This window comes from Myotis lucifugus, unplaced genomic scaffold, assembly GCF_000147115.1.
Source record: "Myotis lucifugus unplaced genomic scaffold, Myoluc2.0 scaffold_23, whole genome shotgun sequence".
Lineage (NCBI taxonomy): Eukaryota > Metazoa > Chordata > Mammalia > Chiroptera > Vespertilionidae > Myotis > Myotis lucifugus.
Genome location: NW_005871071.1, coordinates 7,705,602 through 7,723,046, shown reverse-complemented (window position 1 = coordinate 7,723,046; position 17,445 = coordinate 7,705,602). Strand labels below are relative to the sequence as shown.

The following is a 17,445-nucleotide window of genomic DNA, read 5'->3' as shown; positions in this document are numbered from 1 at the left end:
TCGCTGGCGGGGCAGGACTGGGTGAGATGGGCTGGACACGCCCTGGAGTCAACTTCCCTCGATACCTCTCTGGCTGGCTGCACCTGGGGCAGTGCCAGAGCTCAAAGGGTGTTTGCAGAGTGAGAGGGGTCCCTCTGGCAGGTGGGGTCCCTAGGCCTGGCCTGCAGGGATTGGGCTGAAACCAGCTCTCCAACATTCCCTGAGGGGTCCCAGAGTGGGAGAGGGCACTCTGCAAAGTTCCTGTAGCTTGGTGGCTCCTGCGTTGAGCATCTGCCCCTGATGATCATTGCTCAGTCATAGCTACTGGCTGGTTGGCTGGTTGCTTAGGCTTTTATATATATAGATGATGACTAATCTGTTTGAAATTATTTTTTCCATCAAAACTTTTTGGTCTTTTCTATTTTCCTTTTAAAAAAAATCCTCACCCAAGGATATGTCTTTATTGATTTTTAGAGAGAGAGGGAGAGAGAGAGACATCAATGTGAGAAAGAAACATCAATTGCTCGCCTTCTGTATGTGCTACAACCAGGAATTGAACACACAAACTAGATATACACCCTGACTGGGAATCAAATCACAATTTTTTTTATTTTATTCTTTAAATATTTTTATTGATCTCAGAGAGGAAGGGAGAGGGAGAGAGAGATAGAAACATCAATGATGAGAGAAAATCATCAATCGGCTTCCTCCTGCATGGCCCCCACTGGGGATTGAGCCCGAAACCCGGGCATGTGCCCTTGACCAGAATCGAACCCAGGACCCTTCTGTCCGCAGGCTGACGCTCTATTCACTGAGCCAAACCAGCTAGTGCTAAATCACAACCTTTTGGTGTATGGGACAACACTCCACCTGACTGAACCACCCAGCTACTAAAAAGCCATCTATTTTACTTTCTAATTAGATTGCTTTCTAATTACTCTTTTTGTCATCTACTTTGGAAGTTATGAATTCCATTTCTATTCTTCTAGGGGTTAATCTAAAATATTTAGCTAATTTTTATCAACATCTAGAATATATTAATATATCTATTTTCCCCCCAAATAAAGTAATAATCTCAACAAAGTTATTTTTCATCTTCCTAAACTTCTTCCCAACACCTTCAATGTTGTAATAATTTGGGATTTTAATTCAAGATTGTTTTAAAATTTTTTAAGATTGAGACTTAAATATATATTTAACCAGTTTTTTAGTCTTCATTGTTCACTACCATTAGCACTATTTTTTTTCCATTAGCACTAATTTATGTGTGTATCTGTGCATGTAATTATTTATTTATGAGGCATAATTTACATAATCTACTTTTTTATTCTTTTTGGTGCACAGTTCTATGAATTCTGACAAAAGCATATGGTGGTGTAACCACTCCACAATCAATATATAGAACAGCTTTATCACCCAAATAATCCTTTTGTGCCCTTTGTAGTTAGCACTTGCCCCAGGCCCTGGTAACCACAGATTTGTTTACTGTACCTATAGTTTTGTCTTTTCTATGTATGTAGCCTTTTGGGTATGGCTTCTTTCACTTAGCATAATGATTAGAGATTCATACATATGTTCTACATATCAGTAATTGGGTCTTGTTTTCGTTGAGTATTATTTCATCATTGATTTTTTTCTATCCCATATTTCCTCTTAGAAAATTTTTGTTTTGCTGCCATAATTCTTTTTTCAAAGGGTCTATAGCCAATTGACCTTTGAAGTTCTTGTTTGTGTGAAGATACTTTTATTTAAACTTGTGAGTGAATGATAGTTTGACTGGTACATATTTTGGGTTAATGCAATTTTGCTCAGACCTTTGTAGATATTTCGGCATTTTCTTCTAGCACCAAGTGCTCCCTAATGAGATATCTGATGACAGTCTCATTCTAGTCCCTTTATAAGCAATTTGTAAAACTTTAATTTTTAAACTTTCAGAATTTTAATTGTTTGAGTTTACTAGTAGAGGTTTCACCAAGATGTGGGTCTTTACTCATTCTACTTGGCCCTTGGTGGGTCATTTCAATCTTAAAGCTTGGATTTTTATTCAACTTGTTAAGTGTTCTTTGCTCTCTCTCTTTCCCTCATATTCTCTTCTGGAACTCCTTTTGCAATGAAGAATGAACTATCTGAATTAATCTTCTATAGCATTTAACATTTTTCTATATTCCGTCTCTGTATTTTTGCTCTACTTTTGAGTGCTGTGATATTCCAAATCATTAATTTGTCCTTTAGCCATGTTCAGTCTATTACCTAACCATTCTGATAAGTTATTTACTGGCAACATATTTTTTATTTCTAAGAACTATTTGAATTACTTTTTTCTGCACCATTTCCTGTGATTGTGGTTTTTTACAATGCGACATAATTTCAAATAGGCTCCCTGGGGTAGCTCTCATTTTTTTTAAATGGGGGTGGGTTATTATCATGGCATTTAGCACCACAAATCAGTCTGACTCATAGTAGGTATTCAGTGGTATTTGTTGAATGAGTATAAAAATTCTAGTTAGATTTTGAAATAAACGTTTTCCATTTGCTGGATTATCTTTTCCTCATGGGTCAATTTTCTGGTGCCTTCACCTTGATCCTGCTCATGTTTTCTCCAAATGTTTGTCATTTTTGGTTCATATATATGAATCCAGGATTAGTATTACTATTATAGGTAACTGAAATGAATTTCTTCTGGAGCTGGGGAGGTGTTTTGTTCTCAGCAAGTTTCTCTCCAGAATTGGAGGGCTTTCTGGTATATTTTCTGCATGTGAACCAGCTCTATCAACCTGCATACTTCACTCTAAGGTGCTGCGTACTGAGAAGTGAGGGAAGTTAGGGACACCCTCATTATGAAAAATATCCATTATTGAAGACAATAGTGATTAAGAGCTCAGGCTCCATATTAACTGTTCCAATTTATTACAAACTTTATTACACCTTGGAAAAGTTACTTAAGCTCTTTTATGCCTTCTTTCTTCATCTAGAAAGTGAGGATAAAAGAATAGCTATCCGTTAATTACTTGCTAGCTCTTACTAAGTTTTTAATGAAATGATATATATTAAATACATATAAAATTTAGAATAGTTTAAATTGTCATTATAATTTTCCTCTTGGACAGGACCATCGCCTCTAATTTTTCTGCAGGATCTGCTGGAGAGGTGTGAAATTATCTCAAGTTTTGTTCTACTTCTCCTTCTGTTCTGGCAAATCATTCCTAAAACTAGTTTCATCATTTGCAAAATGAGGATACAATAGTACCACCTTAATTAGAATATGTCATAATTTTATAAAACACTTAGAAAATTGCCTAGCATGTACCACTATGTAAGTATTTGATAAATTAGTCTCTTTCTGTTTCTTATTATATTCATCTATGCCTTTTCTGTTTATGCGGCTCATCCAGGCTCTAAACATTACTTTGCTCTTGGTTTCTTTTAACCTTCCCTGCCCGTAGGAGGTTCCCACTCAGTCTCACCTACAGTGCTGCCACTATAATTAGCTAATCATCTTCCTCTTTGAAAGCTCAATTCAGAGCCTTTAAATCACCCTATTTATTTTTGGCATCCAGTCTCCAGCCATTTAGCCTTCTTCAAAGAAAAAACACTAGAGTATGCATTATTGAGCCCCTACTCTGAGGCACTTACCAGCAGGAGTTCTCTTATTTTATTCTTACAACAACCTATAAGATAGATAGGTATCATTATTATTATTATTATTTTTTACATACGACAGACTCAAAGATGTGAAGTTACCTGCCTACACACAATTATTGAGGATAACAGTAATTCAAATCCAGGTTTGTCTGACTGCAAATATACCATCTGAATGCTGAAAACTCTTCCCAGGCCATTGTTCCATATTATATCTAAACACTATATCCTCTCCTACAGTACACAGCTTTTGTAAGGAGTTCTCAGTAATCTCTTAATATGTATTTGCTGTTTTTTAGTGGCTCCAATTTTTTTTGTCTTTGTTTTTCAGTACATAGGTTTTGCTAGCTTCTTAATGTCCTAACACTTTGCAGATGTCATTTCACATGTGAACTCTGAAAAATGAATTGCTAATGAGAATAGTGAATCATTTTCTACTTTTAGTTTCCAAGATTTCTCTTTCTGAAAACATAGGTTTCCAAATATCAATTTGCTTTAACTGATTACTCAGATATAAACTTCATCTAAAAACAAAAGCCTGCCAAGTTAGACTACATGAGTAGCTCTTTTAAAATCCTATATAATAAAAGCCTAAAATGCTAAGTGTCTGGTCGGTCATTCAACCAATGAAAGTGTAATATGCTAATGATATGCTAAGGCTGCTCAACCGCTCACATGTGCACTGACCACCAGGGGGCAGACGCTCCAACTGGTAGGCTAGCTTATTGCTGGGGTCGGCGGATTGGGACTGAATGAGACAGGCTGGACATGCCCTGGAGCCCTCCTGTAGTCCCTCCCCAGCTGGCCAACCTCCCATGTCCCTCTCTGGCCCCGATTGTGCATCGGTGGGGTTCCTCGGCCTGGCCTGCGTCCTCTTGCAATCCAGGACCCCTCAGGGGATGTTGGAGAGCCGGTTTCAGCCCGATCCCACAGGCCAGGCCAAGGGGCCCCACTGGTGCACAAATTCATGCAGCAGGCCTCTAGTTATTGAATAAGCCCTCGCTGGTTTGGCTCAGTGGATAGAGCCTCAGCCTGCAGACTGAGGGCCCCAGGTTTGATTCTAGTCAAGGGCACATGCCTGGGTTGCAGGCTTGATCCCCAGTGGGGGGTGTGCAGGAGGCAGCCGATCAATGATTCTCTCTCATCATTGGTATTTCTATCTCCCTCTCCCTCTCATTTCCGCTTTGAAATCAATAAAAATATATATTTTTAAAAAATTATTGAATAAAAGTTTAAAATTACTAGAGGTTGCATCATTATGGGCTATTGAGAATTATTTGTCTTCTATAATATGAAGTTATTCTCAGAGGAATACTGATTAGAATAGAAATCAGATGTGTTTTTTAAGACTAGACTGAAAAAAAGATAAACAAGTAGAAAATTAATATAAATATGACCTAAGGCAGTTTCTAGAAACTTGAAGCATGGGCATGACAGAAAAAGCATGTGTGCATGTGCATATGTGTGTGAATGTATGTAGTGGGAGGGGGTTAAAAACAAAGTAGAGGAGAAAAGGGGATGCAGGACCAATAGAATAAGATAAGAACATTTCAGAATTCAAGACCAAACAAAACCAGTTCCTAAATATTTGTAAGTATTTGGTGTCACCACGGAATTAGCATAATTTAATTTTACCTGTAAACCAAGAAAGTAAGGAACAGGGACAAGATGGTCTCTCAGTACTTATTAGATGGGCAACATTGTTAAAAGAAAAAAAAATCCCCTTTTAAATGTAAAATATGACATGTTCTGGGTGTGGTAAAATAATCCAGAAATTTTTTATTTTTCATCTCTTTTCTTCCACATAATTTGAGGGACAAAAAGAACAATAATGTATTTAATGATGTTTTTGAGTTTCCTTCTTGGTTTTATATTTGATTATATTAGAAATGAAAGTATATTTCCTACCACAATATATCAACATCCTGAGTGGAATCAAATGGAATGGAAGGCATAAAGAAGGCACTTAAGGGGAGGGAGGAGTACATCATAAATAATTTAATTACCATTTTGAAATTAGTATTTAATCACTCTTTTAGTTACTAAGAACTAGAATTACTCTCTTTACTTTTATTTATCCAAGGCAAAAATAATAAAATGAATTTTTTAAATAAACTTGCCTGTTTTAAAATATGGTAAAACTTCATTTATTTGAAGTCCCTTTTTACCATTGACATTGAGTTTGGATTGAAATTTATCTTTTGCTTTACAGATATTTTCAAGATAGTACAAATTAATAGAATAAATCAGTTGTCATGAGAGATTTAAAAACAGTTAAGAGAGAAAACAATTTTCAAACATCTTTCAGTACTTTCACATCCACATTTGCAGAGTAGCTGATAAGCTAGTGCCATATTTTTCTTATTGATTCAATTAAGCCAGAGACAGTTTGATTTATTACACATATAGCACGACATTAATAAACAGTATTTCTTTTAAAATGGACTATAATTTAGGATTTTTACTAATTCAGCAACTTTCTAAACTGGTGATACAATACTTCTATCTTCCAAGCCACTTAGGCTAGGAAATAAAAACTCTACTCATGTGCAGCCAAATCATTCTATTAGAAAGAAACCATTCTATTAGAAAGAAATAAGTCTTGTTTTATTGTTCTCTTGGCCACCATCAAAGACCGATATGATTGTCTTTTTTCCTTCCAAATTAACCAATTTTTCTTGGCATTAGATAAACAAAATTTTAGTTTTTGACATATTCTTTTTGTTGTATGATCTACTATGGTATTTTATGCTGATAGGAACGACTCTACTACAACATTCCTCTATTAGCATATTTCCCTAAGGAAATATAAAATATAGAAATGACTTTCTTTTAGGTAAATAATCAGAGAGCATACTAAGTATTGATTTCTTTGTAAAAATGCTTATATTGTTATTTAAGAGACTTTTCAGTGTCACAAGAGTTGACTGTAAAGTATTCATTCACCTATATTTTGACAACTTTGCAACCCATTTATGGCTAAAGGATCGCGGAAGATGTTGGATCCAGGGGTTTCTATATTAGAAAAAGAAGGCTAGAGTTTTATTCAGGGAATGTTACTGAGCAGAAAAATAATATGATTACAGTTGTGCTTTAGGAAGATTAACCTGATAGCAGCACATAAAACGGACTGGAGTTTAAAGAGAGGAGCTGCAGATGAGGAGATGGATTAGGAATAGAGTTGACATGAGAGATAACAGTTGACTTAGAATGTGAAGGGAAAACTTATAGGAAGAAACAGGTGTGGGAAAAGTTGTGGTGGTAGAAGTGATGATTTTTGAAATCAATTAGAGAATTAAGGAAGATTCACCATGACTGAATTAAAATTAAACATCACTGAGGAAAAATATGAGTAATATTTTAGTTTGAAGAAAAGCCTATGGAGAAGTGTGACTGTCTTTTCTCTTACCTATGAATGATTTTGTTAGCCACTGGTTTTACAGAAATCTATATTTTACCAGACCTGGCTTTTTGTGGGTGTATCTTTATACTAAAGATGTAGGACCCCATAACTTTCTTCTCCATCTTTACTATCATAACTATCCTTATTCTGCTTCCTCTCACTTTTGAAAAGTTTATCTGGTGCTGAAAAGTCATGGTTGTAAAGCTAATGAATTAAAAATTAAACCAATTTTGTTATTAACACATTGACATCCATGAAACATTAAAAAATTTGTTGTTGCTAGTTTTATCCCTCATTTGCTGCTTTGCTATGTAGACAATGAATGTGGAACCAAAGAATGACAATTTAAAGCAAAGAATATAATAACCTTAATTACACAGGGTCTCTGTTGTTTTTCATAATATTCTCCTAGGGTAGAACCAAACTCTGTCCCCTCCCATTAGAACACTTTTCAACTGTTACAGAGTGCTACTAGGCTGTCAAAACCAGTTACTCACGTGTAGTACTTAATCAAAGAGACTGATTCTTTGCTAAAGTTAAGCATTAATTTAAAGGGAATCAAGGCAATAAAGAATGAATTATACATAACTTCACTATATAGTAATTTCCAAATTGAAAAAATACTCTGATGACATCTTGCTGCAGGTCTAAAGTTGCTCAGTAATTCACTAAGTTAATAATATAATTTGAAGAACTTTAATTTTAGATTAGCATTTCAGAGAACTTTTTATAAATATAAAATTAAATGAAAGAAAATTTTAGAGACTCAGAGACACAAAGAGTCAATTACATTTGTAAACTGAGATATTTATATAGTTGAGTCACTGGCACACCACAATTTTGAGCATATGACTCAGACTTCGTATCTTATATACAGTTAGTTTTAAAATGTTAGGGCATAATGCCAATAGTAAGCACAAAGTTTATATAACTGAGGATTTATAGGGCCCACAGGCTTGCTCAATTACTTTTGGAATTTTACTTCAGAGTTTAAACTACTGTCTTTGACCAGGTCTATCAGATTTGGAGTAGACCTGCCTGTACTCCAACTTCCTATTCCACTTAGAATAAACCCAAACTTCTGTTGCCATGACCTTCAAAATTCTTGATGATCTGGTCCCTGCCTGTTTTTTCAGTTGCCTTTATCTCTCACTGTTCTCCCCATTGCTCATGTACTTCATTCACATTGGTCTTCTTTCAGTTCTTGAAACACACCAAGCCATTCCTTATTTAAAGTAGGTGCCTCTACTCATTTATCTTTCTATCTCCTATCTCCTTGAACACCTTCTTTGAATGCTAATATCTCCCCTTCCCCAACTCCCTACTCACATCACAGATCTATGCGTTGTTAGGAATGCATACTCTGTAAGGATAAATATCACTTCCAGAATATTCACCATTGTACTTCCAAAAGTTGAGGAAGACATATGGCACCAAGTAGTTATTTGGTAAATATATGTTTAGTGGATGAATCAAGGAAGTAAGTACTATTGGTTGTATGAAATGATCCAAAGTTGAGGCTAAATTCATGGAAAGGAATTGACAGAGGGATGAAGATAAATTTGAAGTGTGAAGACAGCTGTGGGAATGTAGTGGAAATAAACCTTGGACCACGCTCTCAAATATATAAGAAATTACATATAAATTTATGTTTATACTAGTAAATCAACCTAGCTTCAACTTTGAGAATTTCACCCCCCTTCCCCACCCCCAGTTGTGGAAAACTTAACCTCAATTATTCTTGGGTTTCCTTGTCCTGCTTCAAGATGGGCCAGGGTTCAAGGGTTTGATTTAGGGCCAAGGCAAGGGCCTCTGGTTGTTGAGCCATTTGTCTACTTTGGTTACTTCTGGGGAGTGTTCACTGACTCTCCTCACGCAGTTCCTCCAGATCTGGGCTCCCTGCTGCTTCCCTATTTCTTTTGAAACATGGGAAAGCTTTATGAGGGTTGTTTATGGGCCCATCTTTTTTGAGACATGAGGCAGTTCTTACTCTCTCAAGCTTTTCTGCTTCTGCTGTGTGCTGCAGCATAACCAGAAACATAGGTGCTTGACTCCCCAAGTAGACTTTTTTCTCTAAGTCTCGTGGTCTATGGACTCTACCTTCCCTGAGCTGCCTATCAAACACACTTTTATACTTCCCTTCTTTTCAGAGGACTCAGCAAAACCCTGTGAAACAGATTTAGGCTTTACATAAACTAAGGCATGGAGTAGATATGGCTTTTTTCTCCCCCATTTTTCCTTTCCAAACACAAAGTTTGGCTATCTTTTTGAAAATATGAAGAACAGACTGAATAGGATAAATGAGCACAATTTAATATTTCCTAAGCCTATCCTGCTAATAGGAATTCAATAAGTTTGTGCCACAGTAGAGGCAAGAAGTGCAATTCTGCTCATGTCACTCTTAACACACTACAGTGGCTTCCTACTGCTGTTAGGACACAAATCAAACTCCTTGACCTAGTCCATCACACACTGCCTGCCTCTCTGGCCTCATCATGCACCACAGTCCCTCTCATTCTCTCTACTAAAGCCACACCGGTGCTTCGTTGTTGAAAAAGACCTGCTCACTTTCAGCACATGATCTGCATATTGACAGGTACCTCATTTGGCTAACTCCAAGTCACCCATCAAATTGCAGCTCTCCTGGTATTATTGTAGGAAATGTTTCCCCACTGCCACCTATTGTAGACACTCACACCTTTCCTGTATACTACTTGTCCATGATGGTCACTTTCTCTCATAAAATGAGAAATGCAAGGGAAAACTACAATAAAATAACATTTAATCTGTCAGATTAGTGCGATTGTAAAATGAATACAACTTCCTGGAGGGTAAATTGGCAATATTTAAATATCATTTGACCCAGAGAAATTCCAGAAATGGATCCCACGGATACATTTGCAGAGTAAAAAATGACAGATTCATAAGTTTTTTCTTTGCAGCATCTTTTTTTTTGGTAATAGAGAAAGACTGGAAAAATTAAATGTTCATCACTTGTAGACTAGTAAAAAATACCATGATATATCCATTCAATGGAGTACTATGCAGCTGTTAAAAAGTAAAGAAATTTCCTAAATACTGAGATGAGAAGATTTTCCATTTCTACTTAGTAAAAAAAATGCAAAATGCAGAACATTGTGTATGGTATGTTGCCTTTTGTATAAAAAGAGAAAAAGTAAAGTAATATATACATATACATGTATTTAATTTATCTGCATATGCATAGGAAACTCTGGAAAGATACTCAAGAAACTAATAAAAATGATTACCTACATTTTGGGGAAAAGATTGTGCTGGGGTTCTTGTTCCAGCATCTAGAAGGGTTCAGCAATCTGGACCAGGGCTGTGTGTAACTTAATAAAGAGTCCAGAGACGAAACATAATTTTGAAAGGCATTTGGGGGTCAGAGGAGCCTAGCTAAAGTAACTAAGATCTCCTCATATCAGGACCCCTTGTTTTTATTAACACAATCTGTCCTAAGGTGAGGTGGAGATATACACTTCAAAGGGTAGGGTTTCCTATACACAGTCCATTGTCAGAATGGAAGAATTTGCCTACAGCTGTTCAGGTGTTTGGCCAGTAGGAGGCAATAACATGTAGATTGAGATGACCTTAGCTGTCTGGCAGCAAGCAATCAATTTATGCATCCCTTTCAGGTTTTGGGAAATGCCATCAGCCATTCCCAGATGATTTAGCCCTTGCTGAGTCCCCAAGTTCCATCAACCTTTTGATGAAACTCTTGCAATTATGACATGCTGGAATTGGCTTCTGGCAGGATTGGAAGTAGGAGGATGAAGAATAGGATAGGATGTAAGAATAAAAGTAATGAAAATATTTAATGATGTGCTTGTGTATCAATTATATTATACATCACTATGCATGTGGCATACATTTAAAATTCATTATTGAAATGCAAAATTAATTAAACAAAAGCAATTTTCTATTATTTATCTCTCCATGAAATAGGGATATAACAAAGGTTGCTCAAGCAAAACTAGGTGGTTGGTTATTACTTTAACAACTGCCTATATTTTCATTACAGTCACTGAATTAGATTCTCGTGCTCTTTTTATATGTCATACCCCTAAATCAAACTAGACAAATGTTAGGCACTGTTTCCTTTTGAAGAACCCTACGTGATAATCTTTACTTCCTAAGGTTATTTTTATTTTTAATTTTTAAGCATATTTATTTTTAAAGTCAATTTTTAAGAATAGATGCAAGAATCCTTTATTTTACAAATTTAAAGAAGTCTTCCCAATTAAAAACGGAGTTAACTCAATCTGGAAACAATAAAAGAGACATTACTTCAAAATATTTCTGTGTTTAGCCTATCACTATATATACATTAAAACAAGAGCAATAAATATTTGTCAACATTATTACTATTAAGAATTTTAAAAACATAGAGGGTTAACCCATCTATACATAACATATGTTACTCTTGGTTTCTGGAGAATCCCTCTTGAAGTATAAGAATAATAAGGACATAAATGAGGTTCTTTATTACAGACTTGGTGCTAGTGAAGCAGGTTGTGGGCCCATCTTGAATTAATTATTCTCCATTAAGGAAATTGATAATCAAATGATTTAAATATAGTTTCTTTGTTGAGATTAATTCCTTCATTAATATTACTGGAATTATATTTTCAAATCACAGAGTACAATGGCATCTAATGAACTTAAAGTGCATAGATCACAATCTCATACTTATTTTGCTTCCAAATTTATAATTAACCCTATATAGCAGATTTTCAGAAGGAACCAAGCGCTCTTTACCAACATACTATCCATTTCTTTTATTTAAGTCTTAAGTATTTAATTAGAAAAATTTGACTTCTAATCTGTTGGTTTCTTAATTTAAAATCTGTAAGGTCAGTGTGGAACTGATTTAGAAGCTCTTGAATACCTTTACATGTGAACTGACAATAATTTTCATTTCTTTAGAGGGAATATCCAGGTCCTGGGAGTTCTAATCCTGTTCATTATCGTTGCCTATAAAACTAATGGGGGTATGATTCAGAACACAGTAGCATCACACTTTCTTCCCTTCTCTTTCTTCTTTTAGAGAAATGCATGATAGGATATTTTTGCAGCAATCTAGCTTTCAACTATAGAAGGGCCCAAACTCCTCTGCCCTGATACACTTAATTTCAATATCTGGTGCTTCTACAGTAGGACCTGGGTACATTTAAACTATTCTATGCTCTTAATTCTGTTCCCTAAAAGCATATACACAAAGGGAAATCACATAACCCAATTGAAAGGACTTAGTTTCCTTATCCTATTTGGTCTACATGCACCACCTGGTGGTAAAGTAGTACATTTCAAATGCAGTGTGTGTGTGTGTGTGTGTGTGTGTGTGTGTGTGTGTCTTAAAATGGGAAAGAGAATTTTAATATACATTCTTAAATATTGATTTAGATTACCAATGCAATTATTCTGTGACAAATATCTAATAAAACACCAGAAAACAATTATATATATGCTAGAACAGGAAGTAAAGGGGAGAACACTTAATGCTGGAAAGTAAAATAGCTTTCTTATTTACATTAGCTATAACTCTTATAATTCCATCTATAAATTAACATTTATTTATTGTGATAATGGTCTTATGAGGCAAGAGTCAAATACTGATAATCAATGTAAAACCATTTTCTTTATTTTTAATTTTTAAAAATCATAATTAAAAATTGTGTATCCTTTTCCTTATACAGTAGTTGAAGTTATAAGTCACAGAATTTTAAAACTATAAGGCACCATATAATCACTTAAACGAATTTAACAAATGTAGCAGCTGAGACTCAGGAATGTTAAGTGACTTGTCCAAGGTCATATTTGTAATTAGAGGCCCAGCTCAAATAAGAACCCAGGTCTTCTCATTTTCAGTCTAGAAATATAAGACATATAAATTATATGCGTATACAATGGTGAAATATTTCTGTATGAAGGGATATATACCCTTGCCTCTGTAATATTGTACTTTAGGACACGAAGATGTGAGTAAATACGGATTAGTAGTTTTATTCTAACATTCTGAGTACCAGAGAGTAATAGAAATACATGCATCATAGAGCTATGGAAAAATTTTTCTAACTATTAAAAAGTCCCTTATATATATGTTCAAAGGAATATTTTTCAATTTACATACTACTGCTATGTTGTAAAGACAGTACAAAAACTTCCTTTTTCCCTTCTAACTGCTTCAGACTCGGAGAGCTGTTTCTACTAAGGAGATACCCACTTGTAGATTTAAGCATAAACCATGTTCATAGCTCCCTCTCATGACCATTGAATGAATATTATACAAGTCTCCTTTATTCTCGCTGTTGTATTCAACTAACAGCTCACTGGTTAAGTTTTAATTGCTTCCAATGAGGTCAGCAAAGGTATTTATCGAAAAGCCCTGAATAAAAGGCTCCACACACATACACACAAGCATACACGCACTCACACACAGAGAGAAAATCCTCTTGCCTGTTGATTTATGGAAACAATTATGATTCTGCTGGAGAATTTCTCAGCTGAGAAGTAGTTTGTAGCTACAGTAGAGAGGCTCAAGTTGCAGAAGGCAGACAACAGACATGGAATTCTTGTGTATCCAGCTGTTATCAACAGAACAAGTAAGTTACTGTTATTTGTCTTTAAAAATAATGCTGAATGTTTTCTAGTAGTTTATCTCTTTCTCTGGTTTTAGTACTGAGGAGAAAAGTAAAGTTACCAGATTTTCAAGCCATATAATTATCTATAGTAATTTCACTGTAGAACTTACAGAAAGAGAAGGTTGAAGCTCTCCAGAGCAATTCTGACATTTAACTTGAGAAGTGTGGGCAGTTCAGGAGAAAATAACTGATTAACCAAAACGTAAAAGCATATAACAAAGAAATCTAGGGAGAGCATTTTTACTTTGTTAAGAGTACTCTTAGAACTGAATTTAAACCAATAGCTCTAATAGCATGATGTTTCTTATCAAATAGAACTGGAATGATTGGTACAATCATATTTTGCTTTATCTCTACCAATGCATAACTTTTATAAATTTACATATAGAATGGTAAAGATGTTGACATCCTATGAAGGCTGTTTTAAATGTACCTCCACAGTATACACTGCACTGTATGTTATAATACTATTTACCCACTGAGAGTTAGACATTCAATTTTTCATCTTCCTTTCTCCTCCTGTCCCTATTCTTAATCTCTCATTGCAAACAGAAATCAAGTAGCAAACAGCGTCACAGCAACTGAGCTTCCTACAACCTGTTTTTATAAGGATATACCCGCAGAGTAAAGGAGGAATCCTGTATTGTTATCAGGAACTAGAAGGAGAAGGCTAACAAACTGGAAAGAGCAACTACTCTTTCTTAAATCAACCTGCAGTTCACAGATAGGAAGAGGTCAATGACCTAGGAGCAACAATCAACTCAAGATTTAATTTTCATTATGTTATTCATGAACACCCGGAGCACTACACTATAATGCGCAAATGGATACTGACATGGATCCTGCCAACTTTGCTCTACAGTTCCTGCTTCCACATTATCTGTCTAGTGGGCACTATATCTTTAGCTTGCAATGACATGACTCCAGAGCAAATGGCTGCAAATGTGAACTGTTCCAGCCCTGAGCGACATACAAGAAGTTATGATTACATGGAAGGAGGGGATATAAGAGTGAGAAGACTCTTCTGTCGAACACAGTGGTATCTGAGAATTGATAAACGAGGCAAAGTCAAAGGCACCCAAGAGATGAAGAACAATTACAGTAAGTAATGTCTTTTATTTATAGCACTACTAATGAACCATAACAATCTTGGAAAAGCAAGTGACGTGCTTTATGTTTCCTTTTACGTTTTGGAAAAAAATTAAACCTCATCTTTTAATTTCTCTAAATTTAGATAGTTGGACTGTGTTCCTAAAAACCTCCTGGAACAGGGCAAGTTTACTAATATAGTTGAACTGATAACACAAGTTAGTTTGAAAATATATTCTTCATATCCTAAGTTCAAAATGCTCATAAGTTAAGCAAAATATAAATGGTATTATTCACATTGAAATGTGAATGTATCTGCTAGCAAAACGCATTATGAACACTAATAGAGTACTCAGTAAATAATCACCATAAACCACTTATTAGTTTGAGGAACAGAGAATTTATTTTTAAAAATAATTTTATTTTCTTTGAAAGGATATTTCTGTGATGCAAAATACTTAGTCTGTGTTCAAAAATGCATTCAGTGACTTGTGCAATTGTGAATTGTTATAAAACAGAAGGAAATCTGTGGTATCCTCATTTGTTCATGTCATAATGAGCTTGCATGTCATAATGTTTAATTATTTACCTAAGTAGAAAAATAAGTTCTTCCTAACATTTTATTTATATAAATCTTCTATGCCATAGTTCTATGGTACCTTAAGAGAAAGGTAAATGTGAAGGAAGAAATACAAGTGCGTTGGAAAGATGTTAATTCCATGATTTTTAACTAATAAGCCTTAATTTTCCTCAAGAATCAGTTATTCTTTTCATCTTGAAATATCAAGATTGGATTTATCATAGCATTAAATTTAATGGGATAAAATATATACCTCAACATATATATTAGAATTTAAAAGTCCCTGAGCAAAAATAAATTTTGTTTGTATTACTAGCACTTGAACAATGTTATTATTAAATCATCTTATAATATCATGTGTTAAAGTCAATTGAAAAGGAATGCCTGGGGATGGTGGTGTAAACATTTGTCTAGGACAGTGCCAGGCTGGCCTAGTAAATATTTAAAACTTTTGTTGTTTGTTTAATGAATGGCTTTCAGGCTTCTTAGCTAATTTAACTATAATTGATATAGAATGTTAAGACCATTTTAATGGATTGTGAACAGTTGTGGGTTTATAATTACTGTTATTAATGAAGTTATCATGTTATCCTTAGAATACTGGTCTGATTATACTGATGTTTAGCTAAGGAAATAACTATTTGGAGGAAAGTTATAACTATTTGTGGTTGGCCACTTTTATGTGAGCAACAGAATTTGGCTTATAATAAATTCATTTATAAGTTGAGATTTATAATGGATAATAGAACCTGATGGCGAAGACTAGGTGAAGTTATAACACTTGGGTCCAAACCCTGTCTGTGAATGACTTTGGAACAATTTCTTACTTTTTCCAATTCTCAATTTTTCATCTGTAAGATGTGGGATATACAGATGATCTCCAATATATCTTCTAGTTTACAGCCCATTTTATTTTAAACCACAGAAATTATATAACATAAATGTGAAAAATTTAAGTACTCATAATTATCACAAACACTGAATGAGATGAAAGTGATATTATCTCAATGGTAAGAATGAGCTGTCAGATCTAATTGAAAATTGTAGTAGTAAGTGTCTTAAACTTAAACCCTGTGGAATTCTTCTATATGCTGACTCACTCCTTTTGAATGCTTTTGTCAAATAATAAAAAAGTGAAAAATTAGATATAAAATCCAGTAAAAATGAATAATATGTATAATTATTTGGGATAAAAATATCTACAACTGGAATGCATTCACATATGTAAGTTTTATGTATGTTAAAATTTCTTAAAACCATGAAACATAGGCACTTGTAAATATATACACAAAATGCTAAAGTTATTTTGTAGTCCGAAATACAATTTAGTATAAACCTTGAGTAACCATAAAGCCACTCTGATAAGACATTTCTCCTCTAACACTAACTAATTCTGCAGTAAGAAAAAAAGAAAAAGAAATGAAGTGACCTCAGGATATTAATGGGTCTTGAAGGACTGCTTACTTTACCAGTATTAAGCATAGCTACTCATAAGAATGTAGTTTATAAGATATTGCTGAGATAATGGATTGGAGTGAGTAGAGGAGGTGGAAAATCTGGATGGATACTTCTGATTTCAGAAGGTGTTGGGCTGGGGTAGGTGGATGGAAAGCCAGAAGAAAGAGATGGGGGAATGGTAGGGAGCAGGATATGATAGCTCATGTCTCATATCTTTAGGTAATTTAAAAAGTTACGTAAGCTACCCTGGGTTGTGAAGATCTCATTTCACTCTTATCTTACTTTAGTGGTGTCTTGTGAAATATATTACATTTATATTAGAATGAAATAGCAGAAAAAGTGTACCAAGAAACCCAAAAGAAATAAGACGTATTAGTAGACATATAAGCAAGACCCAACTGTGTAAATGTAGGAACCCATGAGAGGCAAAGAGATGCTGGACCACATTTTGAGTCTTCAGGGGAGAGAAGCTGTTGCTGGAGACCTGGTCCTGAGACTGCATACCATCACCCAGGAAACAAGAAGCCTCTCCTCTCCACTTACTCTCTCTGGTGGCTCCACATTTAGCCTCACAGTAGGCTTCCAGGTGATGAAACCAGAACTTAACTTGAACTAATACTGATAAAAGGGTAATA

General features: G+C 34.9%; 2 protein-coding genes across 2 annotated transcripts in view; one reads left to right on the top strand and one right to left on the bottom strand.

Moving 5' to 3' along the window:
* FAM227B (family with sequence similarity 227 member B) overlaps positions 1 to 17,445 on the bottom strand; it is a 204,156-nt gene that overhangs the window by 49,125 nt on the left and 137,586 nt on the right. The window lies entirely within an intron of this gene.
* Positions 13,388 to 17,445, top strand: part of FGF7 (fibroblast growth factor 7) — a 63,579-nt gene continuing 59,521 nt past the window's right edge. The window contains exons 1-2 of the mRNA XM_006085987.3: positions 13,388 to 13,644; positions 14,236 to 14,784. Coding sequence (XP_006086049.1) covers positions 14,499 to 14,784 — 286 coding nt within the window. The 5' untranslated portion in view covers positions 13,388 to 13,644; positions 14,236 to 14,498. The remainder of the gene's footprint in view (positions 13,645 to 14,235; positions 14,785 to 17,445) is intronic.